Source organism: Erpetoichthys calabaricus, chromosome 2 (genome assembly GCF_900747795.2).
Source record: "Erpetoichthys calabaricus chromosome 2, fErpCal1.3, whole genome shotgun sequence".
In the NCBI taxonomy this organism is placed as follows: Eukaryota; Metazoa; Chordata; class Cladistia; order Polypteriformes; family Polypteridae; genus Erpetoichthys; species Erpetoichthys calabaricus.
In genome coordinates this window covers 322,478,191-322,505,424 of record NC_041395.2, presented here as the reverse complement: position 1 = coordinate 322,505,424, position 27,234 = coordinate 322,478,191, and the positions used below count along the sequence as shown (strand labels likewise).

Here is a 27,234-nt window from a genome sequence, read left to right as displayed (position 1 = left end):
AATCTTGTGTGAAGTACCTTAAGTGTTTTTAACCATGTAGTGCAATGAAAAAATAAAACTTTTTTGTAGGGAAGCAAAATGGATAGTGCTTATAAATGACCTTTGGTTTTAAATCCCTGCTGAATTTGTGGGGAGTTCTTTTTCCCTGTCGTTAACAAGAATTTTCTTTGCATACTCTGGTGTCCCCTCACACCCCAAAAATCACTCAGTTTGAATAAAATTTGTCACAGTTGTTGTCCAAGTGTTTTAAACAACATTTCTCCAGTAAATTTGACAATAGAGAGAGACACTAATGATTTAGAGTTCCTGACACAAAATTGTTTCCCAACTACAGCATAATTGGGAAAGGAGAAAATCTTTTTTTTTCTTTTTTTTTTCCAAAAACATGATTGATTTTACTGTATTAAAATCAGATTTACATCAGGAAATTCATCTGCTGGACACATCAGGTTTTTCCAGTTTTGTGCCTTTTTGGTTTGCATAATGTAAGTAAAGCACCGGTAACTGCAGTGCCTCGTCACCTTCAGAAATTATGTTGAGGAAATCATTATAAAAGTATTTATTATAAATGTGAGGATATCTGATACTTTGAGCACTTCTGGTCTTGTTAAATGACTAAATTGCAGCCGTATGTATAGTTATGACTTTTATCTTATCTCTTTCCACTCCCAGCTCAATGCATATGTCCAATCATAATGAGGCAACAAGAGAATCCGAGCCAATGGCTGGTGACCATGTGGGCTCTGACAACGAGCGTCTTATTTACAAAAGCGTTCTGGAAGGCGGTGACATTCCCCTGCAAGGGTTAAGTGGTTTGAACAAACGGCCTTCCAGCTCATCCTCTACAAAAGGTAGGTGAGGCGGTCTTAAATCTGTTGCTTTTATCTTTTATAATAACAAAAAAGAATCAAAGGTTGACTGTTTTGGTGACCGTTAACTTAATGATTTTGCTTGTGTTGGTGTTTTGTAGTCTTCTTAAAATTGGATATAAAATGTTTATTTTGCCTATAATACTGCTGAATAGCACTTTAAAAAGCTTGTGTGTCTAAACAAAACGGAAACAGCAGGGAGTCTCTGTTACTTTACAGCGATATACTAGAGGGAAGTATTTCACTTTTATGATCAATTGTTTCCTTTTTATTTCAAATGACGAATTCCCCAGTGTGACTCAGCTAATTTACCTTTCCATATTGCCTACAATTGTACTTCACTTTCACTGACACCAGAACTATTTTGTCTTCACTGTGGATTTCTGCACTACCAATACTCATACCAGGTAACAACAACTGCTGATTTCACTGTGCTACAGTATAGCAGATGTTTCATTCCTATTCATTATACCAGTAGTTTACATAAAGGACACATTCCATTTGTAAGACACTGCACTACTCATGATCATTTAAGTTTATCGAGCTGTTTTCACCATTGACTGGCACACAGTGGTATTTGGTTTCCTAAGAAACCCCACTGTTGATTAAAAAATAGGCAGAATTGATTCAGCATATGTACACTTTCTGGAAGCTGACTTGATTGGTGGCTTAGTGCCATATGATAGCATAGGACTGGATTGTAGGATTCTGCCTCCATTATGTCTTACAGAAGAGCATCTGGGGAGCTGTGTAGCATTGTCTCAACTGTCAGCCTGCGGATATCATCAGAGTGAATAATTTTTTTTTGGCTTCTGAAGGGAAAAGTGATTTGTATCATTGTTATTGCTTCAGGCCTCCGGTAGTATTAGCTGGCTGGACTGCAGAATTTAAACACAGATAAAGGATCACCTTCTGCACGCCCTGTGGGGAAATGTCAGGTTTTGATGCTGTCATTCTTCTGAAACAAAGGAAATGCTTTCAAGCGCCGTCTAGACATATGTTAGAGGGCTAGCTGGATAAATACAGCCACCATGATATGCAGAGTGCCCAATTGAATTCAATTAAAAATTGGTAGTGGTTGTTTTTAAAATGAAATAGAAAAATTCTTTGTATAACTACCTCAGTTTAGATGAGGTAGAGTGCCATGTTGGCACAGACTTGACTGTGGCCCTTATTAGAACTAAATTTGTCAATTTTATATGTCATAAATAAACTGAACTTGAGAAAATCACAAAGTTTTTAAAGAATAGTCACTCCTTCCCACTCATTTAGTTATCAGTTTTAAGACAGCAGAAAAGTGTCTGCCCCAACTACTCCTCTCTCCTCTATAGGATCATTTTTCATATCTTTATATCTTCAGTGTACTTCCCAACATTTTCCTGTATGAACTTATACTATTTGTAAAAATTTCTAGATCATTCCACCTTCAGGACTTGTCTAGAAGTTGCACACTGAACAGAGTAATTAGCTGGACAAAGATGCAACATTCTTCAAGTTTTAAAATTGGCTTAACTGTAACTGTAGACTTTGGAAGCAAGAAACATGCTGCACATTTATGGAATTGTCTGGCTAGCAAGGAACTGCCAGGAGCTAAGGACAGCAGGATATCAGAGATGCCCCAGGCAGTGACAGCTCTGCACTGACAAAATATGAACTTTTGTGTGCCACTCTGGGCAGAAGCCTGAAGGATTCTCCCAGAATGCAGCAATCAGGCCCAACCAAGGACTGCTTCTTCCCCATTGACATCAGACACATGGGCAAACCTGTACACACCTCAGATGCTTGACTCTCCAAAAGAGCAGTGGAACTGGCATGAGGCCAGTTAAAACTACACTAATGGCTCACAGCTGCAGGGATATGAGGTGTTCTAAGTGAGCGCTGTAACCCAGTAGTTCTAGAGAAGCCTGCCAGACCAAACCAGGGATAGGATTGAAAAACTGCCCACTACAAGTGACAGATTTGGTGTAGTGTCAGTTGAAAATGAAAGTTTGATGAAAGAAAGAAGTACTGAGTGATGAGGGAGGATGAGGACGTAAATGTTTTATGGAGGCCACCCCAGCAAAGGGTCACACAACGAGGTCTACTGGAGCAGAAGTTTTTGCTTTGTTTTGTTTGTTCCTTTGTTACTTTGTTTTGCTCGTGACTCTTTCAGTGTTTGTTTTGACATTAAACAAGCTGCTGCATTTGGCAATGCTGATCTCACTGGCACTCATTCTGGACTTGAATGGTGCTGTGATTGCTCTGTTATTTCAGGTACTTGGAGACACTTAAAACATACATTGTCAATAGCTGAAGAAATGTGATGTTAATGTGGTTTTTCTGAAACATTATACTAAATGTTTTTATATTATAACATGGGGTTCCCCCCTGCTTGCTTCACTCGCCAGCCACTTCGCGTCTCTGCCGCTCACATTGTGAAGAGGGGGGCTGAATGCATCCCAAAGAGATGCGGTCGCTCCTCCAAAACCACCTTTTAAACAATGATACAATGGGAAACAAATACAGTTTTTTTTTTTTTTTTTTTAACCACCTTTTTGCTCGATCAGCTACTGGCTTTCTGCTACTGCTGCCGTGCCTCATGATCTGCATCTCGTGCGCCGCTTCAATCATTTAAAAACCTGCACAGCAGCTGTCCTACTCTTTGTGTTTTATTTCTGGCCCCGGGCGTGGTTAAATCTCTTGGCACAAAGTCCCGTCTTGCGAGACGTGAGTTCTTGATATTTTTTAGTTTATAATTTAAAAACGGAATAAGAATCTGAAACTCTAATAATTTAAAGCAATGACAAAAAACGTGATATTAAAACGTCACCATTGCACTTTTAGGCTTAGGATTTTATATATAGAGAGTAGATGTTTATATTAAAAACATCACTAATTGTATTTATTGTGAAGTTAAGCATTAGTCTGAATTGCATAATTCCACGAGCCTGTAAACAGTGCATTCATTTGTAAGCAGGGGTCAAAAAGCCAGGAAATCCAAACATCCAAATGAAAGTCAGAAATCCAAAAAACAGCTAAAACAGCAGTGTAACTGCAGCTTCCCCTTAAACAACTTCTAGGGTCAGCATCCAAACTTCATGATCAGGTGGCCCAAGCTCCTTGGGCTCAACATACAGGGGACAGGCCAGATAACAAATAAACCACTATCGATTTGGCAAAATAATAATTAGTCAGTTTCCCAATATTATAGAAATGCAACATAAACAAAACAAGACCAAAAACAAAATTCATAACACAACATGAAAATAATACTTGAAAAATAACAAAAACAATAAATAATCAAAAAACACACTCTTGGGCCTGGGAAGAAGCACTGGCTGACACACAACAGTAGCTATTTAGGATGACAATTGCCTTTTAGCTAAAATGGTTGGTAAATGTGCATACCAAGAAAGGGAAGACAAAATTAAAATGGAATTTCTGCATTTTTTTATTGCTATCAAAGTGTGATTACGACTTACATTAGTGTAAAAATATATTTTCTTATACACTTTTCTGAAATATGTGCAAATTCAAGAAATCAATCAGTACAAAGACACATTCTCAGCTTCAAAGTGAATATCTTCAGTAAGTTATAATGTTTGAGTTTCACATTTCTTAAGGTGCTCTACAAGACACAATTGAAATTTACATTTATGAATTTATTAAGCTTTAACAATGCAGCTTTCTAGAGCAAATGAATGTATGCAACAATTGCATTAAAATAGCAAAGAAAAAATAAGTCTGCATTTTTCTTCTAGGTGATGAAGTTAAAGGGGACAAAAAGCTTTGTACTACTGGCATTTTATTAACCTTTATATTGTAATTATATAGTTATATGTATTACTTAGTTTTCTCTGTGTTGTATGTAGTTGCTGTTTATGTTTTTTTGAGTAAACATGGCAGCATATCTGAGTCATTTCCCTAATAGAGACTCTGTTTATTCTGTTGTTCTGCATGCTTACCAGTGGATCATAAAGGTGGGAATGCTTACATCATTTCACCTTCTTCCATAAATAGCAGAACACTTATTTCTAGCTATGCTCTAGGTACTAAATGTAAGCCAAAGACGCCACTGTTTGCGGCAAAAGCCTGTATCTCTGAAATCCTGCCATCCAAATTCAAGCCCAGATTTGTGCCACCTGTGGCCTGCATGCAGGAGCGAGAACCTCCTGTCTCAGTGCACATTAAAGCCCAAAGCTGTGAAGACCTGCATGATGGATCAGCCTGCTATAATGGCCACAGGGCTGAGATGATCCAAAGCACAGAGTCGCTAGTCTTAAAGGAGATGGGCGAGTTGGGAAGGAGAAGTGGCAGCGCCAGCAGCCTACAGGAGTATGGCTCTTGCACACGAAAGCGGTTTATACCACCTCGCAGGAATGCCGCAGAGTTCAGTGCCATGTACAAAAACATGCACCACATCAACCGACAGGACCTGCAGAGAGGAAGTGGAGGCAGTGGTAGCGTTCGGAACATTGCTTGCCAGTTTGAACAGGAGCAGAAGGCACAGAGTGAGCCTGGGGGCAGTGGTCCAGATGAGCCGGGTGAGATACCACGGCACACTGTGTCCTCCCGAGTGAATGAATTTGAACAGATCATCCAGAGGTCAAGGTCTTTACCAACACTGGATACTGGAGGAAAGAGCCCAAGCCCAACACTGTGCAGACCGCACCTGAGCTCGGCTTTCTCAGCAGAGTCACTTCTGGAACCGCAAAGCAGAGCTAAAGAGGAGGAGGAGGAGACTGACGTTAAAATCCTTGTCAAGAGTGCATCTCTGTCTGGGAGTGATGCTGAAGATCCTGCATCCTCAGAGTACAGTGATTTGATGCCTGTAGATTCTCTCTCAACCTGCACAGACAATGAAGTGGATCGGCTTTCCAATGCCTCTGCTGAGAGTTCCAACAGCAGCGTCCACCATACACATAGACTGAAAGCAAGCAAATGTAAGGGCTCCTGTCCTGCCTCTTACACAAGGTTTACAACCATCCGGAGGCATGAACTACAGATGGCTAAGGCCGAAGCCAAACTCGCTTCACAAGAGAGCAGAAACCTCTTTCCCAGAAACCTATTCCTGATGGGACCACAGCCCTTCCGGCTTAAAAAGCCACCCCAGCAGGACCCAAAGAGGAAGATGTGTCCCACAGCAGCACCCTGTCACTCTGCACAGCCGCCTGAGTTGGCAAAGGAAAGTAACCAGAAGCAAGAAAGAGCAGACTCTGAAGACGGCTCCTACCCAGAGGACCGACCTCTCATTCCTCAGCGGCAGTCCTCTCTGGAGGCAGTGGAACGACTGAGCCATCAAAACAATGGGGACAATCCACAGGAAGAGCCGTATGACTGCATTGCAAATGGCAACGGCACACCTAACAGCCTGGACTCCAACAACAATCCTGAACACAAGATGGCCATTTTTCTCAGAGGTGGCTTTTCCCATACTTTGCCAGCGTCACTCTCATCTGTGTGGCCAGTCATTTTTGTTCGCCTCTCCCTCTCCTTCCCTTCTCCTGTTTGTCTTCACTCCGTGAAAAACTGCAACCTTCATTCCAGTCTGTCTTCTCTTCCTACTTGTTTTGATTGGCATTTATCATGAATGTTTATTCGGATGTGGTTTGCTGGTGCTGTGCTTCAAAAAAAATAAATGAAGTTGTGATTGTAATCTTAAAAAAAGAGTGGTTCTGCATTGTCCCAGCTGAGAGTCCCCATCTGGAAATACAGTATGTCTGGACAAACAACATTCTTTAGGCCTTGTCAGAAATTTGCACCTCAGGGAGATCAAAGCTGCAGGCAGATGTTAACTTGATGTCATCATCCTGCTTTGCATTTCACGGTCTGTGCCAACCTGTTGTGAGTGGTATTATATTAAATTAATGGGACTAATTTAACTTTAGACTTTGTCTACCTGATAGATTGGTCCTGGGAGCTTTATGTACCCCTTCACACACCTATTTTCTCTTGTAATAAGACCCAGATAGCATTTATGTTTCTCACATGTTCAAAATGACAACTAGAACTTACTGTATATCTTCATTAAATTATGCACAGTATAATTTCAATCAATCTCGAGATTTTTATGGAAAAATAGAATTTGTAGGGTTATATGACCTTTGTACTGTATACATTTTCCATTTTATATTTTATTTAACACTACTTTATTTTTAAAAAAACTTTATGGCATACACATCTTTTCTGTATTTGAAAAGAATTATATGACCACACTGTTTTAAGAGATTTAGGTCTTTATTACATTGGTGGTTCAGTGTACTGTATTTGTAGTAATATTTAATCATAATATTGTCACACATTATTTAATTCAGCGTCATGACAGAGAGCAGGGGGTTTAGGGGGATGTAGGAGGGATGACGTAAACAGTTCACCCTCGCTGCATTAGGTACAGTGCAGGAATCAACGCAGACTGAGGTGACAGCACATCACAGTTCTTGATAGTAGTTGATTAAGTTAAATATATATATGTATTAAAAGAAAAATGGCACTGCTGGGTGAGGAGGAGGCTGAGGGATAATTGATTTCTTTAAAGAAGATGTGAGCTGGTGGTTGGTTCGGCAATGATGCACATCTATTTGTGCAGTATGTTCTTGGAATATAAATTAGTTACAGTGAACATTTTTGGTTAGATTCTGTATGTACTGTACAGTTAGAGCAGAACGAGTTAAGTGGTTTTTATCAGGGTCGCCTGGTTATTTGAAATCATTGGACAGTATTGCAGCATTAATGCCTCAGCACAAAGGCCATTTGCAGAAATGATTTAATAATCAAAAAAAAGAATGTGGAATACAGTATAAGTAATATGGTATCCTGAATGTCAAATAGTGCTAATAATGAATTTGCTAATACTTACTCAAAACTAAACATATTGCAGCAGTGTTCCTGTATGATACAAGACTCATGCAAGTATAGGGTTGGAAAACAAGGCACAGATCTGAAAGGCTCCCGGTGTCACATGGATATATAAATACCTGTACTTTTCATTTCTTCCATGGTCCTATCATTCAATCAGCTTCTCGATTGCTAATCCAGTTGTGCCATGCATGTATGATGGTAGCTCAATATCTAAAGCAAATACATAAAGAGAAGCATTGGGGGGAAAAACAGTGCTACAGCTCCCATCCTGGGCAATGCAGAAGTACCTCTTCTTGTCATTCTTTTTAATTGTTCAGTTTTCAATTTTATAAACAAATGATTCAGCTATAGGAAACTGCTCTAGGTGTTATCCATTTGCTCGGCCATAGTATTTATTTTTGCTGCTGTGATGTTTCACATGTTACACCTTCTGATCATTCATGCCAGTGCTTCTGATCATTTTATTTTTTATATAGAAATCTCTTTTCTGATGCTTGTGATACATTACTTGTAATTGTAAAGCTTGCTTCCTTTAGTTTGCAAAAGATAAGAAAGCTTCTGTGAGAAAGTTAAAGGAAGGAAAGCGCAACACGAGCAGTTCTCTGCTGCCAGAAGAGTCTGCAGGTTTGTTTTTAATTGGCCAGAAAAGAGCCTTTCCCCAAGACACATGTCACCGTATATAACTTTTCCATCACCCTAAAGATGTCTGTGTAAAATGTAAACAAAATGAATGCCAACTGTTGTTGTCTTTTGAGTAGATTCTGACTCTCTGCGCCATTTTGCTCCAGTGGAGCTCTTGGATACACCCGAAGAGATTGCCCGCAGGCGCTACGATGACAAAGAGGTGAGTTAGAATACTGTTCATTTTGATTTTCATGAATGCAGATTTACTTCTTCAGATCCACAAGTTTTATAAAACTCTAATCTCCATCTGGAGGGGTCCATCTAGTCTCCTGGAGAGTTGGAGCATTTAATTGACAGTCTCTTTATGTCAATCTGAAGTCATTCCTTATTGACTCCTTGTTTGTCTGCTACTGCATTGGAAAGTACTTACCCATAAATTTGTTAGTATTTGCCACACTCTATATAAACCTTTCCTGATAAAGCAGTAATTATAATGCTGCCTGACACCAGATGTAAAGCTGAAATGCATTCAAATTAATGTTTTTTGTTTTCCTTCAGTGTGTTTACTTTAAATGGAGAAGGTCATTCGGAGTGAAGACCATACCAGTGCTCTTGTTTGGCTATTCTAGCGTAATAGCAGCAAAATGTTATCAAATTCATAATGGTATTCTGAGCACTTTAAATAAAATGGCAAAATATCCACATGGCACATCAAAGCTAAGTCATTCAACAATATAAACTCATTCACTTTGTTATCCTATTGTCATTTTTCTTGAGCTTATACTCAAACAGCTGGTAAATGCTCTGTTTATATCATGGGGTCCTTAGAATCCTAACTTAACTGATTTAGTATTTGCTTACAAACTGGCATACTGCTAAAAGTGTCTTACCTAAGCCTACTGTAGTTTCCCTTAACATCATAGTGAATGGGCCTAGTTTTGGTTTCTCAAACACATTAATGACAATTTATGAAGCTGCAGGGTGGGAATCCATCGCTTCAACCTCATTCTGATTACTTAATTGTAACAGGCAGCTCACTTCTGATCAGTGGAGATGGGTAGTCATACATCAACATTGTCACTGATCAGGAGATAGCAGCCTTTATTTATTAAAAGGCAAGTATAAAGACCTGAAGAGGATGATGCTCTATAATGTCACAAGCAATAGAAGACTAGGCAAGTATACAAATGCAGTAGCAATCAAACAAGGAGTTAAAGTGAGCTAGTGGACTGGCAAGCAGGACAGGCTAGAACTGCCAAGTGTTTCCACTGTTTGATTTCTCAGCTGTTATGTTGAGAATCCTTACAGTATGCATAATATTCAATTTTCAAGTTCTCTATTGATTTAAATGTTCTCTCTTGAACTTCTAGAAAATGTCATGGCTTATTTACAGGCTACTGTATGTTTGGGGCACTGTAAAACAACAGAAGGACATTCCCCCTGCAATGATGTATTGTAGTTCTTGTGGCAATTTCACAATTAATCAGTTTCTTTTGATGCTGATCTTTTACTTCTGTTGTGCAGAGTTGTGCAAATAACTTTCTGCCTTGTTTGGGACATTCACATCTGTGCATGCTTGCTGGCAGAGTTCATTCTCCTTCGCTTATGCCAAAACGTTTGTGATATATTAGCAGTAGTGTCAGCCACAGCAGAGTGAATAGAGAAAGTGAGTTGAAAGTAGGGAATCCATTCCCGGACGGGTTTATCCATTCCCAGGAATTCGGGAATCCCACATGTCAATCCTGGGAATAACACAGTGCATGGGCATCTCACATGTGGTACGGTTTTAGAACGAGCAACACTTATTTTTAATAAAACTACTGCAATATGTTGACACCAATAAAAGACTAACCTTAACTACAAGCAGTTCATGCTGTCATGTAAGTACATGTATCTAGTTAGTTACGGTAATAAGAGCATAGAAAGCACAACGTGTCGAGCGTGTGGTCGTCCAGGCGAGAGCGCACCTTTCTGCAGAGTACGCCAGCCGCTGAGAAAGCACACTCTGCCTCCACTGAAGTAGGCGTGTCATCATTCTGTAATGGCAAGTTTCTTAGCACAGATAATGCGGATGCAACAGACTGACGCATTGCAATTTCAAGTTGCTGTTCAAAACTGTCAACAGAACAGACGTCAATGAACTCTGCCTCGTCCCGGCATTCATGCGCTGCAGAGTGCAGACTCCTCACAGTCCGCTGTGCTCAGTCAGCCAGAAGATTGACTGCTGCTGGTCTGTTGTTGACTGAATTAATCGGCAACACACTACACTGTGGGCCAAAAAACCGTGCCACTTCATTATTTTCAACTATAACTCTGTTATTTCTTGATCGATTTTTACACTTTTACACGCTATATATATGAGCTTAGCTGTTCCCGTTTTCCCTAGTTGAAAGTGAACACTCACAAATGGCAAATCACCTATCTGGCAATGTGTTCACTTTGGTTTTGCATTTAGAAGTATGCACAGACAAATGAGGGAAAATCAGTGCAAACTGCATCTCTTGTACGTAATCCGCAAAAGATTTCTGTATTGTGACCTGAATATTCGTTAAAATGAGAAAGTGCTGCACAGAGTCAACACAACGTAACTGCCAGCTTTTACAATGAAGAAATCCCATGAACTTCAACTAAACCAGCTACTGTTGCAGAGTACAAAAGTTAATCTGAAAAGCTTCATTGTGCCTCGATATTGTGGGATGCATTAGGAAAAGACATTTCTCAAAACAATATCACCAGATATTAAAAATATAGGAGAGGATTGTGAAAGTGTCCCGTTGTCTATTGCAGCTTGCAAAAACAGCACAAGGCATTGCACAGCCATTGGCCGTCCATATGAAGGCGAATCAAAGGTTTTGGAGAACAAGATGATATTGGTGCACATGCTGTTCTGCACAATAGTGGAAAAAGACCTGTGCACTTGTTTATCACAGCATTGATTCTTAAGAAATTGCTCTGTTTTTAAAGCATTTCTCCTCCAGGGGAAAAAATAGTTATCACGCTACACTGAATAAATATTAGAAAGTTGAATATGGTGGTGAAGGGATGGAGATAGTTAAAAAGAAATTATCCTGTCGTGAAATATAAGATACATGTTTGGTATTTTTATAATTTGATTTATATCTGCTGTTGAATGAAGTTTTGAAGAGCAAATTTCACTGTAACTAAGTCTTTTTGGATATAAGCTCACAAGAATACAGGGAGAGGAGAACAAGATGCTTCCTGTTTTATACTCACTTATTGACCTAGTACATTCACAGAAGTGCTTGTTTTATATTTCATCTCTTTAATGACTGTAGACACATTTTCTTGACAGCTGTTAAGCTACTAAATGACACCAGTATATTTTTTTGTGAACTTTTGCTGAACCTCTTTTTACTGGCACTGGAGAGGAAGCACAAGCTTATTAGCTGTTCACTCTGTCCCCTTGTTTCTGGATCTATCCATCCACTATATACTGTACCAAATTTTATGTCATATCCCAGCTTTAATAAAACATCTCTTGAAGCTTAACAGGACTGTTTCCTTTGACTCCCTCTTTCCATGGGAATTATTTGCTATTCTTTATAGCATTGCAGACAACAGTGGTCTGGTTGAATGTCTCCTTGAGCTTTTCAAGATTCTGCACCTTGGGTTAAAATGGAAAGATTCGATTGAATTGAATATTTCCACCATGATAATGCTGAATAGTAGGGGCAATCATTCTGCTGCTCATAATTTTAAGAATCATTTCATGCCGCACACAAATAAACATAAAACAAGTGACAGTCACATGTAGTAAGGGATGAAGGAATGCTATGCCGATATGGGTGGTATCACCTGGGAAGAAGTAAGTAAAAGCCTCAGCAGCAAATATTTGTTCCTGGCACATTTTGACACTAGTATCCACTCATTACACTTTTGATTAGGATTCAAGCATAAACCCAGCCCAAAAGATAAGCTATTGTGTTGAATTTGCAGAAACCACATCAAAGCAAAGACATCTGATGTCATTGTCAGGTGTATAGAGCCTAGCAATGGGACGTTCTGGTTTACGTGAGACTGGACATGATGATGTTTAGGCCAGTACTTTTTTGTAATGTGAAGTATTAGTATTATAAGTATCAGACGGTTGTGGCGAGTGCCCTCTTCTACGCAGTGGTGTGCTGGGGAGGCAGCATAAAGAAGAAGGACGCCTGGACAAACTGGTGAGGAAGGCAGGCTCTATTGTAGGCATGGAGCTGGACAGTTTGACATCTGTGGCAGAGCGATGGGCGCTCAGCAGGCTCCTATCAATTATGGAGAATCCACTGCATCCACTAAACCGTATCATCTCCAGACAGAGGAGCAGCTTCAGTGACAGACTGCTGTCTCTGTCCTGCTCCACAGACAGACTGAGGAGATCGTTCCTCCCCCAAACTTTGCGACTCTTCAATTCCACCCAGGGGGTAAACATTAACATTATTCAAAGTCATTGTCTGTTTTTACCTGCATTTTTATTATTCTTTAATATTGTTTTTTTGTGTCAGTATGCTGCTGCTGGAGTATGTGAATTTCCCCTTGGGATTAATAAAGTATCTATCTATCTATCTATCTATCTATCTATCCATCCATCCATCCATCCATCCATCCCAAGAAGCCTGTTGTAAGTGATTGTCTTGGAGGTTTGTTAAAACAGCACAACACCATTCCAGCAGTTTACATTAACTGGTGGGAGGAATAACATTACCTGCTTCTACACATTGGCTTCACCAAAAGTAAAACTGGCAAGGGTGAAATGTTGAGAATGAGAACATAGGAATGCATAAAGCTTTGGTAGGATTGTAAAAACAAACTTGGGCACCATTGTGCTGATAATATAGCAGGGAAATCATCAGTATACTGCCTCATTTTCATTGTGGATGTCAGAATGACTAAACTTCATTCCTTTTAGGAGGCCATGTCTTTGCCACTGAAGGCCACACTGCCACCACTATGGAATATAGATAAAACAAACAACAAGTTAGCTGTGGCATATCAAACAGAGGGGATCTCAGAATACTCCAGCCTTTCTGCTTTCAACAGAACTGAGACTGACCTAAGGCTCAGCACAAGGCATAAAAGAAAAGTCCCAATTATGTAACCCAGTCTTTACTGGGAAAACACTTTTAGTTTCAGTGTTAAAGAAAAGGCAAAATAATGCCCTGCAAAATTGTTTAAAATTAAGTAAATGTTTAGAAAATGCAAATTGTATTGTTTAGTTACCAGAGTTGCCCCGTTTTCTCTACAGAAGCCCTTAAGTAAAAGGAGGAATAAAAAAGGAGAAAAAAAATATTTTTGACGGGGAAAAAAAAGTGATAAAAAAATAATTGTTTGGTGTGAGAGGGGAAAATTGAAATAGTTTTGTGTTATCTTACAAAAGTGCTTCTGATTTAATATCTGGAGCTTAAAGTTTGCAGACATTACAAGAAGATGTGGAAGCAACCCACATGACAATTTGACTGAAACACAGCACACAAACACTCCTGCAGTATCTGTGAGTCCTGACCGCCGCAAGGTGTGCTTGCAGTGACAGTGCATATCAGCATTTGGGGTGCAGCCTCGGTCTTTCTCACAGTGAATGATGCCGTGAGTGTTGTTCATGTGCTGCTGTTCACAGCTTTTCATGTGAGTTGCTTGGATATCTTCTCGTAATATTCTTAAATCCCCCCCCACCATGTTATCAAATTTTATTTTCCCCGATGTCGCATAAGGGGCATAGTTTCTTTCAGTGGCATGCTGTTATTTGTTTTTTTTTTTAATAAGCTTTGGCACATTCTTATTCTCTGACTCTGCTGTCTGATTTATTTCTGTTACTTTAATGACAAATGGCTCATTGGGGAAATAATTTCTGATTCTTTTCTCCTTTCCTCATTGACTTGAGAACTAACTGCATTGACATAAGGTACGAAAGACCTCACTAATCAACTTCTTGTTTGCAACCAATTCTCTTGTTATGTTTGTTTCTTTTCAGGCCTTTTTTGTCTTGTTGGATCCTTTTTAACTGCACTTTCTTTGTCAAAAATGTATTTCTGGTGTTTCTGTTTGGGTGATTCATTTTATGCAATTTTTACAACAGAAACTTTTAGAGGAGCAGAGAAGGCTTAAGCGTGAACAAGAAGAAGCTGATATTGCATCTAGAAGGCATACAGGACTCTTTCTAACACATCATCAGTTTATCACTAATGATCGTTTTGGAGATCTTCTTAACACTGACGATGCAGATAAGAGGAAATCTGGGTCCGAGGTCTGTTCCAGTCACCTCAGTGCTCCGCTTGACCCAAAGCAAGATTTGCCTCTCACACTGTGTTGCGCTGTAGGTCTACATCTGCTCTGCAGTCATTGCTGTTGTTCACACTGTATGTAGAATGCGCTTGTAAACTAACCCTTGGCGCCATTGACTCCACATGCTTGCTTTTTATTAGCATGACTGCACTTTCATTGGCCATTGCTATACCATGATGCATGCGCTGAGGCATAACCCCTGAGCCACATTTTAGACACAGAATGCTGCTTATATGTGTCTCTTGTTGCTGCTGCCATATTCAGTTTCATGTTTCATTTAAATTGTGTTGTTTCTCTATGGATGTGTGGGCAAGCTCTGTTCAATGTTGGTATATCCACCTTGAATGAATCTTGCCAGCTTATCAAAATATACTTTATATAGAGAGGTGATTTGAGCTTAACTTTTTGTTTGCTTTTTTACAATGTATCACTGATATATACACCACATTGTATAATAAACAGTTTGTTTTTCAACAAAGACTGTAATTATACTGTAGATAAATTTCTGTATTAAATGTATGAACTAATTTCTGTATTAAAAGAAATTAACCAGATATTAAAACAAATGATTAATCACTTTTAGAGAGAACCTGTTTTTGCCTTTAAAACTGGCAGAATTCTTTAAAGCATTCAATAAGGTGCTGGAAACGTTTCTTAAAGATTATGGTAAATGCCGGCTCGATAATATAAACAAATTCCTACAGATATTTTGACCACACATACAGTATATACAGAGACTCTTCTGTCCCACCTCATCCCAAAGGTGATTGAATTGAGATATGGGAAATGTACAGGCCATTAGACTGAGCTGAAGTTACTGTCATGTTGTTAATGGATTCAGCTCAAGATTATTGCTTTTTAGACATGGAACATTATCAGTTTCTAAAGGTTATACAGTGGCCATAAAGCTATACATATAATTAGCAAAAGTGCTTAGCTTATTTGGTATTAAGAAGCCTGATGTAGATAACCTTCCCCACACACACACACACACACTACCAATATGAGCCTGTAGTTGTGACTCAAGGCCATGAACTCATCATACTTATGCTATATGCTGGTCCTACCATTGGTACATAGCAAGAAAAATGAAAATTCATCAGGTCAGGTACATTTTTTCCCAGTGTTCACTGACAGTGTTGGAACCTAGTGTAGTCTTTAACCGTTGCATCCTACTTTCCTTTTGCATGCATTGTATATATTGTACTCATTGGTTGTCGGCTCTCCCAGCGGTTTGTATGGCAGTGCTGGGGATGTCGCACAAGAACAATGAAACTCAAAGGAGCACACCACAAATTTGTAAGACTCACTAAGATTATGTAAACGAAGATAATGATCGAAAATCACTGCAAAGGGTCATGAAATGTGATGGCCGCTAAGACGCATAGCAAAAATGGAAAGTTTACCCGTTTAAGTGAAAGTTTTTATGACAGGCTTTGTAAAAAAAAAAAAAAAATTTTATTATCTGATTATAGGTGATTGTCATTTTGATATTTCTTTTTCTCTTCCTTGTACTTGTTAACTTTGTATGTGATAAGCATCCCTCTGGACATTATACATTTATATAGGTCTGACAGATTGACTTTGCAGAAGCGTTTGAAAGAAACTGCTCAATTTACTACACTTATCTTTTTGTGATTAACTCCATTGTTATGCTGTCTGCCAGCTCCATAAATAGCTTATTTTAAACTATTTCAGTTTGTGAGCATCGCTTGTACATTTTTACTTGCTAGCACTCTCACTTGCCTTGAATATTCCCAATCTGTATTGACACCTAGCAGTTACAATGTGTATAGTGCCAGAACAGTCCGTTTTAATATGGGGTCACTTCCTAACTGTATTTTATCTCTTTGTTGTAGCAGTAGTAGTTTGCAATGAAATGCAGCTTGTTATTTCCAGCTACAGATTTTTGACACCCCTCTGGTTGTCCTGAAGCAAATTGATTTGCTTTAGTTTTCATTGTATTGAATGGTTACTTGTTTCTGTAAGTGGATTTTTTGTTACATTGAAGGGGTCTATTAAGAAACTAAAATGACAAGTTATGGCAGGAGGAAAAGAGTTTGTATTTTCCTCATGTGCTAAGCTTTTGGGTTCTTTGTATGAAGGTGAACAGTTCCTTGTAGCACATTGTTGCGGCTTCCTCATTCAATCTTGAAAATAAATTAATGTGATACAAATTTATTTTAAAGGAAGCTTGTCATGATTTAATTGAGCTTTAGGTGGTAACTCATTTTTAGTTATTTTACTCACAAGCAGGGAAGTTTTCATGTTGTGCTTTGATGGTGACATTGTTGTATATGGTATACCTGTTTGATCGTGGCCCTCAAAAGTCCTGCTAGCCATATTGGGGACCTTTTCACTGTTATGGTTGACTAATAATGGCTGTCTGACAAGTAGAATTGGTTTATAGAACTCATTCCTCAACAGCATGAAAAATGAAGTAAAATAATTTTTGTTAGTTTCTAAAACACTTGCACTTACACAAACCTCATATAAAATTAAGAAACAAAACATGAAAACGAAAAGTAAATTGAATATATTACTTAAATGACAATTTCTATTTTACCCAGAACCTGACTTGTCTTTGTTCTTTTACAAAGTAATTTATTTTTTAATTCCATTAAAAACTTCCACGGCTTTAAGCTTTTCATTTTGTTTAACTCTCATTTTCACAGCAAGTATTAATGACGTTCTGTAAGTGCTCTTTCTCTAAAACAAAGGAAAAAAGTGGGTCATAAATTTTGCCTATGAGTGTGAATTTCATTGTGTTTTCTGTGTGAGAGGCAGAAAATAACAAGACGCATGTAAATGGGAGCGAGATCAGAAAAAACTACTTGGCAACAGTTTCAGGCCTTTAACGTCAATATGTGCCTGCCTGAAGCTTGCAAAATATTTAGAGTGTAATGAGTTTGTTCTGCTCACGCTCCTTATGTCACAGTACAAACTGTAAAGTGTCTGTTAACTGACTTGTTTTTTTAATTTGTTTATGTTTATTTATTAATTGCTGAATAATTTTTTTTTCTTTTTTCATTCATAGATGGCCCCTGCCAGGGCACGATATGATTTTAAAGCACAGACTTTGAAGTGAGTAAAACTGCTAAATCTAAAATTCCAGCAATGAGGCAAAAGACACAAATGCAACTTATGTGTATGCATCTTTTCTATGACAGCAAGCTTAATGAATAAGAGCACAGTGGGTAAATCGCTGCTGTTTCCCAGTTTAGCTTGTACAGATTATAACAAGAGCAGATATACCCCAGCACAGACAGAAAAGGCAAATGTGTTAATGGTGAATGTTTCCATCAAATTAAGGTACAATAATAACTGTCAGTGCATTTTTAGCAATCATGCTAATGTGTACAATTTCATAACAAAAGGATATGTATGTTGGTGTGTTGTATTAAATTACTTTGTGTATATACAAAGCAGCCTTAAAGTGTTACCTGATGAATCACTAAGAAATGCAAATAAGACAGCCCAGTACATTATTTAGCAATCTTTTGTGAACATTATTACAATATAACCTTTTAAAAATTGTATTCGAAACAAAGAACAAATGTAATTCATCTCCTTGAAAGTGGCAAAGGGATGAAGTAAAATGTATGCCACCTCCACTTCACACTGCATGTCCATCCACAGCTTTTTGGTGGAAATCTCTCATGTGGCTGTTCCCATACTGAACAAGCAAAAGTAGCTATTTAGGATTTTTTTCTCTATACAGAATTTTAAATAAGCAAAGAGCAGAGCACAGCCTTGAAGACCATCAGTGAAACACATGCTTTTTCACTGTAATGAGAGTATTCCCAACAGGCATTAACTTTTTAATTTCTAAAAATGAATATGAATCCACGGCTGATCAGAAAAAGATGGTGATTTGACTGCATGCATTTGGAGACTAACAAATAATCACAGAATAGTTCAGCATGGAAAAAGTCAAATGAGGAAAAGGAGGATAAAGAGTAGTATGCACAAGAGGCTGCATTGTGACTGGGGTCACTCCTCATGCTGCTTGGCCAAACTTCAAACTCTTTACCATCAGTTATTCCAGAATTTCTCTTCAGTAATTTTTGGGTTTACATTTGTTGCCAATGGAAATCAAGTATCAAAACCACAAATAGCAGGTCTAGTATATACAGTGCGTGCATGGTAGCAGATTTCTTCTGGCTGCTATTCCAATTCATCAATAAGAAATACAAAACAGGGCTCAAATAAGTAAAACTGTGGTTATATTACAGTAAAAACATGAGGCAGAGATAAACAAAAGTAGCAGCACAAAGTATTAAAACTAACAGCTAACCATTTTTCAAGTACAGTGGTACCTTGAGATACAAGTGTCCCCAACACACGAGTTTTTTGAGATACGAGCCATCACTAGGTCGATTTTTTGCCTTGAGTTACGAACCAAAATTTGAGATACAAGCCATCAAAGAGCTTTGTCACCGCACATTCCAAGGAACTAACGACAGAGGAGTTGGCGGAACTACAGACGCAGCAACATACGGAGGTTCTGCACGAGTTTGGTATCGCAGAGGAGCCAGAGGTGGAGGAGGTTATCTCTTCAAGTGAGATTAAGGAAGTGTCGGCAATGTGGGAAAAAGTTTCGGACTTTTTTGAAAAGAAACACCCTGAAAAAGTTGCAAAAGTTGTCGTGCTGCGGTGCTATTTAATGACATTTGCCTAACTCATTTCAGAAACATTCTAAAGGGGAAGAAGAAACAAAGCTCCTTGGACAGGTTTCTACTGAAACGCCCTGCAAATGAAAGTGATGACAAAAAAGAAAAAAAACTAGTGAAGAAGAAAATTAAGTTACGCAAAAGTGAAGTGAAAGAAAAAAATAATACAATACGCTAATCGGCTCCGCCAACATCTGTTTATTTCTTTAGATTCTCTTTTACGTATTAGGTTTTATTTTGTTTGTATACAATATTTATTCATTATAAATACATCTTTCTTATGTTGAAAACATTTAACAAAAAATTGGGGTGGTTTTTTGGGGGCTGGCATGAATTAATCTCATTTCAATTAATTTCAATAGGGAAAATTGATTTGAGATACAAGCATTTTGACTTACAAGCTTGGTCATGGAATAAATTAAACTCTTATCTCAAGGTACTACTGTACTACTCTGGTAAAAGAAACAGTAGAAAAGAATTTAAGAAACATCCAAAATGCTAAGTAGAAATATATAAAACTGAGAAGCTAATGAAGTAAATAAATATTTTACTCAAATATTTGTAAAAGAAGAAATACATGGAGTTGCCCCATGAAGAAGTAAAAATAAGCTGAGTTTACAGAGTCAGACATGTTTTAGACCCTCAATACTTTGAAGGCTAATAAAACCCCTTGATCTGTTTTTTTCCAATACACAGAAAGAAATTAAAGACATTATTTATAAATCTTTATTGAGCATATTTTAACAGTCACTCCAGGTGGGAAAAGTTGCAAATGTAACTCCAATCTACAAGAATGAAGACCTCGTAATGATAGACCAACAATTCTTATTTCTATACCATGTAAAATTATTGTAATTATAATAAAAATTATAGAAGTACCTGGTATAGTTAGTAGCTTTGTGAAATTTGTACATTCTAAAATTGGTAGGAGAGCAGATACTGAGGAGGCGGTAAAAATAATTTAAACAGACCTGGACAGTCTTCAGTACTTGGCGAACATTTGGAAAATGCCATTTAATGTAGAAAAGTGCAAAGTGTTACACATATGTAAAAAGAACACTGATTATAAATACAACATAGGAGACACTGTCTTGCACGAAGCAACTCTGAAAAGGATTTAGAGGTTTATGGCCTTGCAGAATTGTCATTGTCTAAGCAATGTGCAGAAACAGTTGAAAAGCTAATAGAAAATTAGGTTATTTTGCAAAAAACTGTTGAATATAAATCAAAGGGATGTTATGCTCAAAATATATAATGTAGTTGCAAGTCTGCATCTACAGTATTGTGTGCAGTCCTGGTCACCACATTACAAAAAAAGAGGTGTGCGGAGATGTATAAAAAGAGACCCCATGAAATTCTATTTAGAGTAGTATTAAGAAATTGTGTATTTCATTTTGCACACATGTGCTGCGTGTTTATGGGTGCTTCTTTTTACTAATCCGAATGGTGTAGCATCCTGGCTAAAATGTGAACATCCATGGTGTAAGTACTGTGTATTTAAGTGTAATTGGGGGACGTGTGTAAGTGAAGAATCTCACTGCATCACTTAAGGCAAGCAAATAGCGAAAACGTTTGTGGAATGCCATATTCTGGAACTTTTCTCTAAAATGAATTAATGTATAGTTATTTAATTTAGCTATTTTTTTCAGTTTGACTAGCTGGTATTGATTAACAAACCCCTATAATCAACTTTAAATTCTTAAACAGTGAGTCTCGCTAACATTAATGTGTGCTGCATATTCTTTCTATTCATATAGCATTCAAGATTTCTAAAGTAAATTTCTGTCTTTTTTTAATTTAGGGAGCTGCCCTTTCAGAAAGGAGACATAGTCTACATTTATAGACAGATTGATCAGAACTGGTACGAAGGGGAGCACCACGGAAGAGTTGGGATCTTCCCTCGGACATATGTGGAGGTACAGTATGAGATGTTATTTGTATTTGATGCTGTACTGACCGTAATTGTACAACTACACATCAACTGCATGATTACTTTTGTAGGGTCAGAGCGTTACTTTATGTAATGTACAGTGCATCCAGAAAGTATTCACAGCGCATCACTTTTTCCACATTTTGTTATGTTACAGCCTTATTCCAAAATGGATTAAATTCATTTTTTTCCTCAGAATTCTACACACAATACCCCATAATGACAACGTGAAAAAAGTTTACTTGAGGTTTTTGCAAATTTATTAAAAATAAAAAAATTGAGAAATCCCATGTACATAAGTATTCACAGCCTTTGCTCAATACTTTGTCGATGCACCTTTGGCAGCAATTACAGCCTCAAGTCTTTTTGAATATGATGCCACAAGCTTGGCACACCTATCCTTGGCCAGTTTCGCCCATTCCTCTTTGCAGCACCTCTCAAGCTCCATCAGGTTGGATGGGAAGCGTCGGTGCACAGCCATTTTAAGATCTCTCCAGAGATGTTAAATCGGATTCAAGTCTGGGCTATGGCTGGGCCACTCAAGGACATTCACAGAGTTGTCCTGAAGCCACTCCTTTGATATCTTGGCTGTGTGCTTAGGGTCGTTGTCCTGCTGAAAGATGAACCGTCGCCCCAGTCTGAAGTCTAGCGTGCTCTGGAGCAGGTTTTCATCCAGGATGTCTCTGTACATTGCTGCAGTCATCTTTCCCTTTATCCTGACACATCATGAGGCTGCCACCACCATGCTTCACTGTAGGGATGGTATTGGCCTGGTGATGAGTGGTGCCTGGTTTCCTCCAAACGTGACACCTGTCATTCACACCAAAGAGTTCAATCTTTGTCTCATCAGACCAGAGAATTTTCTTTCTCATGGTCTGAGAGTCCTTCAGGTGCCTTTTGGCAAACTCCAGGCGGGCTGCCATGTGCCTTTTACTAAGGAGTGGCTTCCGTCTGGCCACTCTACCATACAGGCCTGATTGGTGGATTGCTGCAGAGATGGTTGTCCTTCTAGAAGGCTCTCCTCTCTCCACAGAGGATCTCTGGAGCTTTGACAGAGTGACCATCGGGTTCTTGGTCACCTCCCTGACTAAGGCCCTTCTCCCCCGATCGCTCAGTTTAGATGGCCGACCAGCTCTAGGAAGAGTACTGGTGGTTTCGAACTTCTTCCACTTACGGATGATGGAGGCCACTGTGCTCATTGGGACCTTCAAAGCAGCAGAAATTTTTCTGTAACCTTCCCCAGATTTGTGCCTCGAGACAATCCTGTCTCGGAGGTCAACAGACAATTCCTTTGACTTCATGCTTGGTTTGTGCTCTGACATGAACTGTCAACTGTGGGACCTTATATAGACAGGTGTGTGCCTTTCCAAATCATGTCCAGTCAACTGAATTTACCACAGGTGGACTCCAATGAAGCTGCAGAAACATCTCAAGGATGATCAGGGGAAACAGGATGCACCTGAGCTCAATTTTGAGCTTCATGGCAAAGGCTGTGAATACTTACGTACATGTGCTTTCTCAATTTTTTTATTTTAATAAATTTGCAAAAACCGCAAGTAAATTTTTTTCACGTTGTCATTATGGGGTGTTGTGTGTAGAATTCTGAGGAAAAAAATGAATTTAATCCATTTTGGAATAAGGCTGTAACATAACAAAATGTGCAAAAAGTGATGCGCTGTGAATACTTTCCGGATGTACTGTATATATGGACCCTAGCTCAGTTACTCTTCAAGATTACATAAAACAGGACCATAAGATCTTTCAAAGAAGACTATAATTCACAAACAGCATTGCAGATAATAAACTGAATAAGCGTGTCTATGCAATTTCAATTAATGTTGATGTACACTTTATAACACAGCTCCAGGTGATGTACAAGCATTCAGGATAGAAAAGTGCAAACAAATGAGTAATTTACCAAGAAAACTTGAAGATGGCAGCGGAGAAGCAAACCACAACTCATTTTTACTGTTAAAAAATAAACGTCCAGGGATCTCTAGAACTGCTTTCCAATCACAGTTCTGGTGGACCCTTATGACTGCAGTTTTTTTTTTTTTTTTTTTTGCTCCATTCCAGTTCTTGACTCCCTTTTGTTGTTTTCCTGTTAATTCATCTTTTTCTGTGAGCTTTGCTTCCTTAATTGTACCTTAATAATGGCAATTACCAATAAGCAGAGTAGACATGACGGGAAATGACTGTGAATACAGAAAGGCTGCAGCTGCTTCAGTGGCAGATCAACTAGCTTTATCATTAGAAAATAACAGCTTAAATACCAGAGCACCTGGAAAAGTTGATTGAAAATTGTAATGTTGACAGTTATGAAAATCTTTAAAAACCATTCAATTACTTTTATGTAACACATAGATGCCTGCTACACAAATATAGCAAACACAATTTTGAAATTTCTGGTACTAAGTGTTTCGTCATTCACATCTAGCCTGGTGTCTACTGCTCTTGTCATTGAGTGGTATCTCAGCCTTCCACTATTACTGTCAGGACTGTTCTGGCCAGAAATGAGTTACTTATGTTTGTAGACTATTCACACTGCGCTGGTGCTTAAACCTGAGTTTGGGCAAGGCTTTCCTCTAAGTCTGACAATGAAGTAATCTGTTACACCATCGGAGTACAAATTGCATTTCAGTCAAAGATGTAGTTTGGAACTAAATGCAGTAGCCACCATTGGCATCTACTGTGCAAATAAGTCCAGCTGTTCTTTGAAGCAGTCAGATATAACTTTGCAAAAAAATGTGTATGTTGATGATTTAAACATTAATTTAAAGTGAAAAAAAAATCTTTCACTGCTCTTGTAATTCTCATTGTTAGGATACAACTAAAGGAGCAAACTTTCATAGAAAAAGGTGAATTAATAGAAATTCAATAAAAGAGTCTTTACTTTTTAACTCTATCTCTAGAATATAGCTACTTCTAAATAAAATTATTAGGAATGTTAATCTCATTACTGCTATTTGCTAAATGCAGAATATAATAAGAAAGCAAATGGCTAATTAAAACTGAGATTACTTATTGATTGGAATGACAACCTTCAGCCTCAAGTGTCTAAAAACTACTGCTCTCGATATTTCAATGTTTAATTCTTTTCTTATTATGTAATGCTTGATTTAACCAATTCTGTTTACCATGAGCTTGAATAAGATCAAGGAATTGTCGATGTACACAGAATGCTCCAGGGCTATGTATTGTGATGATATTAAACAGCGGTAGTGCTGCTGCTTTGCAGTAAGGAGACTGTGGAAGATTTTGGGTTCGCTTCCCAGTTCCTCCCTGTGTGGATAGCGCTTTGAGTACTGAGAAAAGTGCTATAAAAATGTAATGAATTATTATTATTATTAAAGAGTTGTAAATTACAAATGAACTGAATGAGAAAGGGTCATGAATGGTTTGCGGAAAACTTTGGGTTGCTGGTTGCAAGGGGACCCAGCAACAGGACATTTTTCAGGGAACTGGGCAATTATCATTCACTGTTCCATGGCGATTACAGGTTGCGAAGACACACAATAGGCAAATTTGGGTTGCAAGATAAAAAGTTTGGAAACCACAGCTTTAAGCCATTTATGTACCACATGTTTGATTAAGGTGTTGTACTGTAAACTAGTGATTTGACGTTTGTATGTGTTTAGTGTTGAGGCACTCTAACATATCATTTAGGCATACAGTGGTGTGAAAAACTATTTGCCCCCTTCCTGATTTCTTATTCTTTTGCATGTTTGTCACACAAAATGTTTCTGATCATCAAACACATTTAACCATTAGTCAAATATAACACAAGTAAACACAAAATGCAGTTTTTAAATGATGGTTTTTATTATTTAGGGAGAAAAAAAATCCAAACCTACATGGCCCTGTGTGAAAAAGTAATTGCCCCCTTGTTAAAAAATAACCTAACTGTGGTGTATCACACCTGAGTTCAATTTCCGTAGCCACCCCCAGGCCTGATTACTGCCACACCTGTTTCAGTCAAGAAATCACTTAAATAGGAGCTGCCTGACACAGAGAAGTAGACCAAAAGCACCTCAAAAGCTAGACATCATGCCAAGATCCAAAGAAATTCAGGAACAAATGAGAACAGAAGTAATTGAGATCTATCAGTCTGGTAAAGGTTATAAAGCCATTTCTAAAGCTTTGGGACTCCAGCGAACCACAGTGAGAGCCATTATCCACAAATGGCAAAAACATGGAACAGTGGTGAACCTTCCCAGGAGTGGCCGGCCGACCAAAATTACCCCAAGAGCGCAGCGACGACTCATCCGAGAGGTCACAAAAGACCCCAGGACAACGTCTAAAGAACTGCTGGCCTCACTTGCCTCAATTAAAGTCAGTGTTCACAACTCCACCATAAGAAAGAGACTGAGCAAAAACAACCTGCATGGCAGATTTCCAAGACGCAAACCACTGTTAAGCAAAAAGAACATTAGGGCTCGTCTCAATTTTGCTAAGAAACATCTCAATGATTGCCAAGACTTTTGGGAAAATACCTTGTGGACTGATGAGTCAAAAGTTGAACTTGTTTGGAAGGCAAATGTCCCGTTACATCTGGCGTAAAAGGAACACAGCATTTCAGAAAGAGAACATCATACCAACAGTAAAATATGGTGGTGGTAGTGTGATGGTCTGGGGTTGTTTTGCTGCTTCAGGACCTGTGATAGATGGAACCATGAATTCTACTGTCTACCAAAAAATCCTGAAGGAGAATGTCCGGCCATCTGTTCGTCAACTCAAGCTGAAGCGATCTTGGGTGCTGCAACAGGACAATGACCCAAAACACACCAGCAAATCCACCTCTGAATGGCTGAAGAAAAACAAAATGAAGACTTTGGAGTGGCCTAGTCAAAGTCCTGACCTGAATCCAATTGAGATGCTATGGCATGACCTTAAAAAGGCGGTTCATGCTAGAAAACCCTCAAATAAAGCTGAATTACAACAATTTTGCAAAGATGAGTGGGCCAAAATTCCTCCAGAGCGCTGTAAAAGACTCATTACAAGTTATCGCAAACGCTTGATTGCAGTTATTGCTGCTAAGGGTGGCCCAACCAGTTATTAGGTTCAGGGGGCAATTACTTTTTCACACAGGGCCATGTAGGTTTGGATTTTTTTTTCTCCCTAAATAATAAAAACCACCATTTACAAACTGCATTTTGTGTTTACTTGTGTTTTATTTGACTAATGGTTAAATGTGTTTGATGATCAGAAACATTTTGTGTGACAAACATGCAAAAGAATAAGAAATCAGGAAGGGGGCAAATAGTTTTTCACACCACTGTATAGTCATCTATTTCTGACAAAGAACAAAAAAGCACAGAGATAGCCAGTGTGGTGGCATAGTCTTAGTAGTGGAGAGTGTCACTTCACAGTGCTGAACTAAAAACAAGTGCCACTTTGATATTCATTGTCATATATGCCAGAAGACGTTTTTAAGGATTCACCAGCACAACAGCAAGCAAGCATGTTACCAAATACCTTACATTCTGCAGATAACAAAGTAGTGTTTTTCCTACTTGAATAGTGGTAAGTCACTGGTTATTTGGTTACTTAGCTAGTTGTGCACTTTCCTCCTGTTAACCACAAGACAGCTGGTTTAGTCATCACCTCTGACTACTTGTCCAACCCTAAGCAAGCCTCATAACGCAACAGCATTCATGTTGTAGAAACATGAACAATAGTACTGCAGTTTTAAGTGCCTTAGATTTTGTAACGTGTAGAGAGGTGCTACAGTGTGTAATAGATTATTTGTGGTTGATTTACCTGATTTACTAGTACTTTTTTGATGGTAGACTAACTGAGTATTGGGCTATTATGTATTTGTCATCCACATTGACATTTTCATCCACTCCTTGAGTAGAGACCGGACATAGAGGCCTTTGGTGCAGTGAAAGTCAATAACTAGTTCCTTGGTTTTCCTGATGTTAAGATGCAGACAATTCTCTTTGTGCCAAGAAACCAACTTCTCCACCTGACTCCTGTAGTCTCTGTTATCCCCCTTATCAATGTTATATTTGTAGTCTCA

General features: G+C 38.5%; 1 protein-coding gene across 9 annotated transcripts in view; it reads left to right on the top strand.

Annotated features, from left to right (window-relative positions):
* Positions 1-27,234, top strand: part of LOC114647307 (sorbin and SH3 domain-containing protein 1) — a 155,943-nt gene that overhangs the window by 97,143 nt on the left and 31,566 nt on the right. For 4 of the 9 annotated variants that reach the window (XM_051923346.1, XM_051923347.1, XM_051923349.1 and 1 more), the window contains 6 exons: positions 673-851; positions 4,817-6,268; positions 8,465-8,550; positions 14,404-14,640; positions 17,647-17,693; positions 21,084-21,198. In XM_051923346.1, the coding sequence (XP_051779306.1) occupies positions 673-851; positions 4,817-6,268; positions 8,465-8,550; positions 14,404-14,640; positions 17,647-17,693; positions 21,084-21,198 (2,116 nt within the window). The remainder of the gene's footprint in view (positions 1-672; positions 852-4,816; positions 6,269-8,464; positions 8,551-14,403; positions 14,641-17,646; positions 17,694-21,083; positions 21,199-27,234) is intronic. The other 5 variants (XM_051923353.1, XM_051923351.1, XM_051923354.1 and 2 more) reach the window with 3 other exon arrangements.